We start from the raw sequence: 8,947 nt of genomic DNA, 5'->3' as shown, positions 1-8,947 counted from the left end.
GGGATAAGTATCTTTTATCAGTTATTAGAAATCAGATGGTAGTACAGCATGTGGGTGAGTAGTTTTACATACTTTGCTCTTTAATGTTTCAAGCATTGACTTTTCAGTGGATTAGCTGCATAACTTTCAAAACTTGCTTTTACATAGTTCCTCTCAACACAACTCCGAGAAATATTTCAAAATGCATCACATAACATGAGTTACTTTAAACTACAATGACGAATGGGGAGGTTAAGCATTACGTACATTGCAAGATCCCACAATCAGTAACAAGATACATGTTGATCTGTTTTGAGGATTGGTCAAGAAAGGCACATTAAATAGATCATTGGAAATCCCTTCCCTTTTTCACAAAGTGCAATGGATTTATTAAAAACCACCTAAACATGCAATCATTTATCATCCATGAATGGTGCTTCTGAGAATCCAGCACTTCCTTACATGCTGCACTGAATCAACATTATCTCCATGTTCAAGTCTTAAAGTGGATAAATACCAACAACCATGTGACTCAATAAGTTAGATTATTAACAAAACCAAGCTGAGGCAATTCAAGATTATATCTTCCACGTGATCACATCACTGTTGTTAAATTTCTGTGGAATAAGCAACATTCTACTGCATATTTGTTGCTACTTCTGCATTAAAAATCACACCAGGCATGCAGTTTGACTGGAATATTATTAACCATTATTATTAATTATTAATGTTGGCTCCAATAATATCTGATAATCTGGTGTATAATGGTAAAATGTAAAAAGAAGACTAAATTGATTCAAAATGTGACAGTGGACAAAAATGTAGAATTGAAAATGGCTATTAAATACAAATGTATCAAGTATTGGAACTAAAATTAGACTATGAAACATGACTCCAAAGTGTCATCCTCTCTTGGGGAACTGCTTTCATCAGGCTTTTTTATAAGTAGGTTTTGACCACTTATTCAAAATGATGCATCCTAAATGTTGTACAGGCAAATACGATCACATCACATGTACTGCCTCCCAAATGAATATTGTGCACTTTCATTTATCTGCACTACTTTTGGAGAAGTGCAATGATTGGGTAAACCAAGATCTGCCTGGAGTTCACAAACATATTTTGTCATGAATCAATGATTGGAAAAATTTGTTTAAAATCTAAAAGAAACAACCTAAGAATGTATACAAAGAGCACTCAGTCTAGTCTGTGTCAAATACCAAACACTTTATTTTATAACTGATATATATTCAGGTCTTTACAATATATACATATTGCACATGTTAGCTGGAATGTTTATAAATCTTAATGTACAGTGACTAATGACATTATCTTGTATGTTTCTGTGTAAATGACACTCCACTGTGTTAGAGAAAAGATAATTGCTCACAAACTTCTTTTTTTCAGCTCAGAGAATGTAAACATAACCAACAATGTACTAACCTAACAGTGTAGTTTTAAAATATTCAATTTTGTAAAGACAAAGGCAAGAAAAATGTCATGCAAACCATAAGTTATCTCTTGGAGTAGAGGGCAACCCCAAGCATTCTATTATATCAATATTTTGCTGTGTTATGACACAGCAAATGGTTTTAAACTGCATAAGCATTACATATGACAGCAAAGATAACCAGCATTCTGAAGCATGAAAAATCATACAGTAAATTTAGGATACATTAGCCTTGTCTTGAACAGTATCTGAGTGTCTCAATATTTAATACAAAAGAATGTTCCAAACATTGGTTGTTGAACAAGAAAGCATTTGTGCAATTTTTGGCAGCATTACACAGAAAACAGTGAAGTGTTATTATTTTCTTAAATGTTCAGCCTTTGTAACATTGGCAGTTATTTATATGAATGTACAGAATTACAGAAATAATGTTGACAACATACAAAATGCACATTAAGGAGTTTTATGGAGGTAATCCATCAGTTTGCAAAAATAAATCTTTATTCACAATGGAATATGTTATAAAGGTATTGAGATCAATGTGTTTCCCTGTTGTTTTCCAAGGCACTTTTCTTGGTTCTGGGGATATCTTAACTTAATGTTGTCACCTGTAAAACAAGATTGTTGCATTTTGTGTACTTTTCAGGGATTTAAAAAAAACATGAGTCATTTTCAAGTTGTGCAAAATTGTTACATTTTTGTCGATGATCTGGTTCATTTTCCAGGTTAGCTCAAGAGTGTGCTCAATTCTTTATGTTGTGAAAATGATGGCAAATTCTGGTGCCTTTCACCATCATGTGACGTTGGGTAATTGTTTTTGTTTCTTGTAAATGCTCAATGGCAAGGCTCGCTTCCATAAAATAGAGTGCACTGTTAGAATGCACAATCATGTGGTCAGACATCTGTTGCTCCTGTCCTTCCACCTCATGCAGTCCGGCATTACTGTGGTGCATGAGTGGACTGCAAGTTTCCCCGAGTGCCATAAATGGAGCAGACAGCAGCTGGGGGGGGGGGGGGGGGGGGGGGGGGGGGGGGGGGTTGCAAAAGCGGGTAAGAGACCCAAGGAAACGCCAAAGGGGAACCCAGGGAGAGACCGACATGGAGACCAGAGGGTCCCTCACAAAGCTAAAGTAGTAAAATAACCGGCAAAACAAACCGTCTACGGTGAAGGAAAGGGCCTAGGAAAAGACCTGGAGCCAGCAGAATAGAGGGGAGGGGATGGGTGCCGAAAAGGAACAATGTGTAAATTATAAATTATAACTGTTTCATCCATTTCTTGTACAGTATAAAAATGCAAACTTTAATAAAAATATTGATAACAAAAAATAAATGGAGCACCCACTGTTTAGTGCTTTACACTAACAGTTCCATTACATAAAGTATCGTAAGTATGGTATATTGTTTCTGCCCATCCATTGTAGCTACTTAATGGCAGGAGTAGGTTAGATACTGCATTCCTATCTAAGCTTTGAATTGCTAATTTGCTGGCTCTTCAGCCAATTTGCCGAAGGTGGTTGGGTTTTACCGGCTGCACATAGGTGAGGCGTGGCAGATTAAGGAAAAACATTCCCAAGTGTTACATTTGAATCATCTTTCCTTCAGACTAATGGCCATATAATTATTGCAACTAAAATTCACGATCAGCCCTTTGCACCCTCCTGACGGAACGAATGTTTAAGGGAAGAATAGCATCCCGAGAAACTTCAAGCTGGTTTAAAAAATCTAATGGAGAAACGTCTGGTGTAGAAATATTGACTGGTTGGCGGAACTCACCAAGGCAAATCAGAACCGGGAGTCCAGTTCTGTATGATAGCCGAAACATTCTATCCCAGCTCTGTTATAAAGCTGAGTGAATGGAGGGAATGATTAATCAATGATGAAAGGAACTTTTCGCACTGAATTATGCACTTCCTCGAACAGTCTGCAATGCTACCTCCTATTTACCCTGTCAATCTGCCGGGTGTTTGTTACAGGAACCTGAAGGAAATGGAAGTAAGTCATGTGTACATGATGCCTGTTATTTTGCTCAGAATGTGAGTGGTGGTTACTGCCTGTTTCCTCCTGGGAGACAGGTTCTTTAGATGTCTTGTGTATCTTTTTCCTAACCCATGCATTCGAGCACTCGTGTGTGCGGCCGATTAGTGGGACATGGAAGTTCAGTCGATCGTATGTTAATTACTCACGGCTGGCTCTTCCATTTTCATAGGCCGCCCGATTGATTTATGAAGTTTTGCAAAATAATGTGGACGCCGATTGCTGGCAGCTCCATTCATCTCCAATTAAGTCGTCGCCATGGCAATTGGTGTGGCCGCGTCTAGCACAGTAAACCAGGAAAGATGGCAAAGCCTTGCCAAGAGACCTTTCACACTGCCGCGATTTACATTGTGAGCAACAATCTAATTAATGTCAATGTTGGTTCGGTTGTAAATGGAAGAGAGCAAAACTAGTTTTATTCCTTCCGAAGCGAGGCACGGGTTTGAGTGAGGACTCACAACCTTTAGAGCATCTAGCAGCGACCAAATATTGGGAGTCATTTTAAAACTCATCTGGATTGATTATGGCCCTCAAAAGATGTTTGAAGTGTGTCACAGCGGAACTTCCAAAGTGAATAAGAAACTTACAGGGTGAGCAGCTAGGGCGTGTTTTACTGGTAACGATGTGAGATCTATCTGGGATGGATGTGAATTAAAGTGCTGCATTTCGCAGCTAATCGATTTTTGGCTGGATGACAGAGCTACACTTGAACTGTACGGTGGTAAGAAAATGCATTCACTGACGGAATAGTTCCTTTTGAAGCAGCCCTCTCCAGCAGACACCTCTTAATCCCTCCAGCCACCCCTCCCCCCCCCCCCAAAAAAAATCACAACACAAACTTTCGGATGACCTCGCTGTAAAGCTCCCCGCCCCCTCCTCCCAAAATCACAGGGTTAATAACACTTACCGGTAATCGAAGTTAGCCTTTCACACACATCGGACTGATAGCCAATCTTGTGAGCAGTCTGGCACACCGTTTATAATCTACAAGAAGAGAATGTGGTCAGACAATTGCAAACATCGGATAGAAACACGATCTGAAATGCACTCGCTGTGCCCTCTCTGCCTGAGTAGCTCCTTTGGAAAGAGTGCAGTTAGATATTTCAGAGCACTGAATAGTTTCCCCCTGACCTCTGATAAATCGCTGGATTCTACAAGCGTGTTCGTTTCGTAAAACCAGTGGAAATTGACTATACTGTTATCTGCATTCCTTCCATGGAGAACTATTTATGTAGTTATTGAGGCTTTGCCTGAATCCAGGAGGATGTATGTAACCAGAAATGTCAATTCTAGTTGTCCAACTTGGTCTTGCGACCTGTCTGCATTTAAAAAACATTCACGAAACAGTGCAAAACATTAACACTCGCTCAACGGCGGTGTCTCAGACTGATTGTGGCATGATTTTCATGCTCATCGTATTTTTAAACTATTGTCTTAAAGGAAATCAACTTTAGGGCGGTTAAAATCCCAATTTTTCGAGTATGACGGTCCATGCACTAAAACATGAGCCGAATGGGGTTGGAGCGCCTGTCACTGCAAGTGTTGTGTTGTGTGTCCTTTAACTGAGCCCCAGCCTTCAACTTGATCCAATCGGGCTAACCGCTGCATTTTACGTGACAACGGGGGGAGGGGGGGTTGCCTGAGGAAAGTTTGCATCGAGCCCATTGCAACAAGTCGCCACAGTCCTATCGGTGCACCCTACACTTCAGTCTGCCTTCGCTGCATCCGTGTGGTAACCCCCTCCCCTGCCCCACTCCCCTTCCCCAGAACCGCCTCTCACTAAAGTTTAAGACCTGCAAACTGTTAACGGCACACTGCCGCCCCCCCCCCCCCACCCCAGCTTGCTAGTTGTGCTTCTATTGGAGCTGCGTTGTCATCTCCCTCAGAAACTGCAGATTCATGTCAACTTGACACAGCTTAAATGTTGATCTAAATAGCGTGCTTGCCCCCCCCCCCCCGGCCCCCCCCCCCCCCCACCCACACACAGATGAAAGGCGCCCCTCGGGGTGTCAGCGCTGTCAACGGGCTTCTGTGAGTGGGCCTGGGGCTGAGGAGTGGGGCAGGATTGTCTCTCTGTAACAGCTGCACCCAAACCAATACAAACCGCGTCCCCGCTGGACAAAAACCTACCCAGGCAGCTTCCATATAACACAAACTCCGCAGCCTGGCTCCCGTGACTCGCCCGAGTAATGCTCAAGCAAGTCTTCCAAATAAAGGGTTAGCTCTCCCCCCACCCTCCGCAGAGCAGCTTGAGTTTCCTGCAGATTCTGCTTCAAATTGCAGATATCCAGCGCCGCGGAGTTTTCCACAAATTGGGAAGCGCTAAACTCAAATATAGGCGAATGGCTACAGCGATCCATTTGAGTGTAAATTGTACCAGGGCCGATCTGGCTGAGACGCACTTACATGCTGGTATGGTGCAATCCCTGGTGTTGTGGTACAGCCGATTGAAGTGTTTGCTGCACTTGGGGCTGAAGTAAAGTGGACCTGGAAAGAAAGTCAGAAACGTGTTAAAATCGCCTCTGCCCCCCCCCCCCCCCCCCCCCCCCCCACACACACAGGATCCGCACAGTGGAAGGGTAAGAGCCCTTTACCTGTTAAGTGTTTTAAATACTTGTCTTTCATCTTCCTCAGATCTCTGGGCACTATCTCTGTTGGAGAACACATACAGATTAATGACATTGCTGTGAGCGCGGTAACACACACATCCACTACACTTGGCCATCCTGCTCAGTCGAAGAGGGCGCTTTCAGGCTGTCTGCGCGGGCTCTTTTGAGACGTGTGGGAAGGACGGTCTCGGGTTGTTCTTCCCACAGCAACTTCATAAATTGTTGACCTTCATTACCGCCCCCGCCAGATGTGCAGGTTGCAGGAACGCGCGAAAGAGCCAAGTCGAAGAGTTGTACTTTGGTTCGGATGTGAGGAGAATTCCCACAGCTCCAGTTATTTTTTGGGAAATTCGGAACCATGGCTCCAAATCAGGAATGACAGGGATCACGGTGTCGCTCCCAATGTTATAATTGCCGACTGTGTGTGTTTTAATTGCCTCATGATGTTTTGGAAGGATCGCCCGCTAACTGTGCGTGAGACCCTCTGTATCTGCCCACAGCAGATGAACACATTTAACATGAGTGACAATATTAGAGGAAAACAATTGGTCCGGGAGCAGTTTGGTCAATGTCCTCATGTCGACCAGCCTGGATAGACAAAGCAGGAGAGAGTTTGTGGCGTTGCCCTGGCTAGGGAACACAATGGCTCACACTCTCATCCGCTGAAAAGCAGACGGTCAGCCCAGTCATTGTAATGAGCTGCCTGTTGATCTCGTTCCTTCCCTGAATCCTGCTTGGATTGCCATTCCGTGTCGCACAGAGCCAGCGCCCTCCCTCCCTCTACTCTAAACCAGCAACATTCGCGCGAAAGCGAGCCAACTGCTTGACTATTCGCGCTCCCAGGGGCACCAGGGCAACAACCGGTTGTGCCAACCCATGCCCAGATCCCAATAGCCCGTGCCGGGGATCCGGCAACTCAATATTCTTTTTTCCCCGGTTCTATTGAGTACAGGATAAATGAATTGCTATCCATTATGCGCGGTCTTAACTGAAGGAATGGAGCAGAGGCACTCACCAACCCTCCCCTCTTTGTGGTAGACATCATTGTCAGGCAATTCCTGAGAATCAAAAGTGTAGTCGACACCTTGCGGGAAATAGTTCAACTCGTTGGTTTGCTCCCCATGCTGTTTTTGTAACTGGTTGATGATTTTCAATATCAAGTTAAAGAGGGGTTTGTTTTCCCCTAACTCTGCGAGATCTGTCCTCTCCTTGCAAAATCCAGCTGTGATCACCAGAAGTACAAGTCCAAAGAAGAAGAGCGACCTCAGTCCGTTCATTGCTGTTGAGATCAGGTTAAAGCCTCCCCCGGCCGTGACTCGGTAGCACTAGAAGAGGAAAGAGAGCGGCATGGTGATCTCCAAGCAGCGTTGCAGTTAGATCAGCGCTCCGTTATTGCAGAGCCATTCGCCAGCGCGCCCTTCACTATCATTTGCAGATAGCACTTTATTGCTATTCCCGGACTGGCAAACCAACTCTCTTGTGGTTTAAAAGCCGGCGGCACAGGGTGGCAACTTATTGGGATGGTCATTAAATGGACACAGCACTCCCCCCCCCCCCCCTTACCCACCCACACCCCACCAACCCCCGCCTAAACTTTTAAAATAAATGCACATTTGGTAAAAGTGGCAAAAGTGAGCAGAATTCCGCTGCTCTTCCTACACTTTGCAAAGGGGCGGCTGGGAAATCCGGGCTGGGTGGGTGGACAGCGACCAGCACTTTCTGCTTTGCAACACCCGCAGCAACAAATCCCCAAAGTCTGAAACCCGGCACAGCAATCTGAAATTTAAAAACAATAAATAATTCCACGCATTTATTTACCTTTCCAACCGGGCTTGACACAATATAGAGCCAGCTGCCTCTCCTGGCAACTCGCGTCCTCCCTTCTTGTCGCTGTCACCGCTCGGAAAAGGTAGAAACTTGGTCACACAATAAATAATTTCTGCTGGTGTGCACTTTATTCCATAAACTACACCATTTCAGCCGTGCCTCCAAGCGCAGGCCCTTATATAGTATATGATGCATGTGGTAGTTCAATATGATATTATCGACGAGGTGGGTGGTAAACAATAAAAGTCCACTTGGCAACCTTTTGTTCGGTAACTTTCGTTAGATCTTTCCCAGCCTTTTACTGACTATTTGCAGACGTAATCGGTCCCACCGGATTACCCTGGCGTTTCTTTAATTGGAAACGTGTTAACGCTATTCGAAAAATTCATCCTTCCCGATCAAGCACTCCTTGAATTGCATTATGTTCGTCAGCCCGGATGATGAGGAGACCGACTCTGACTGACAACCCTGCGTGGATACCAGGAACTTCCTCTCCCCCCCCCCCCCCCCCCCCCCTCCCTTTCCCTTTCTTCAATCAGAAGAGCGGTAACGGGCATTAATATTCCTGTCCGCTTGCAGTTTATTTGATAAGCCCCAGGATATGATTTCTGATAAACATGTTTGTTTCTCCAAGTCCGGTTTCCGATGTGACACATCATTGGAAACGCTAGGGATAAGTTCACGGGAAGTGTGTGTACACACACACATATATATATATATACACACACAGCGAGGGAGGCAGTTAGTCAGGAGTCCATATCCAACTATTTACATCCCCCCCCCCCCCCCCCCCCCACACACACACACACAAAACCCCTCGCCCACCCTTTGAGGGGATAGTAATTCGGGGGTAGCTGGTATAACCTCTGAAAATCTGAGGATCCTCTCCATTTACTTAAAGCGTGTATGCCAACAAATGTGCAAAACTGGTGGGATCAGTTCTTCCCCCGCCCTATGCGGAATAGTGATTTTAATGATTAAAATTGCTCCCTATGTCGTCCAATTCTGTTATGAAGTCTTATCCCCCCCCCTCCCCCCCCCCCCCACC

At 44.4% G+C, this 8,947-nt stretch overlaps 1 protein-coding gene across 1 annotated transcript; it reads right to left on the bottom strand.

Moving 5' to 3' along the window:
* Nucleotides 1–1,185: 1,185 nt before the first annotated feature.
* alkal2b (ALK and LTK ligand 2b) lies at nucleotides 1,186–8,372 on the bottom strand. The gene is made up of 6 exons (XM_038800372.1): nucleotides 7,891–8,372; nucleotides 7,088–7,397; nucleotides 6,058–6,114; nucleotides 5,870–5,950; nucleotides 4,371–4,447; nucleotides 1,186–2,037 (listed from the first exon to the last, which is right to left on the bottom strand). The coding sequence occupies exons 2-5, from the start codon at nucleotides 7,347–7,349 to the stop codon at nucleotides 4,383–4,385; spliced, it is 465 nt and encodes a 154-aa protein (XP_038656300.1). The 5' UTR covers nucleotides 7,350–7,397; nucleotides 7,891–8,372; the 3' UTR covers nucleotides 1,186–2,037; nucleotides 4,371–4,382.
* Between the last annotated feature and the right edge of the window lie 575 nt (nucleotides 8,373–8,947).

This window comes from Scyliorhinus canicula, chromosome 6 (genome assembly GCF_902713615.1).
Source record: "Scyliorhinus canicula chromosome 6, sScyCan1.1, whole genome shotgun sequence".
NCBI classification, from domain to species: domain Eukaryota; kingdom Metazoa; phylum Chordata; class Chondrichthyes; order Carcharhiniformes; family Scyliorhinidae; genus Scyliorhinus; species Scyliorhinus canicula.
The sequence above is the reverse complement of the archived record's forward strand: the minus strand, read 5'-3'. Positions and strand labels throughout refer to the sequence as shown.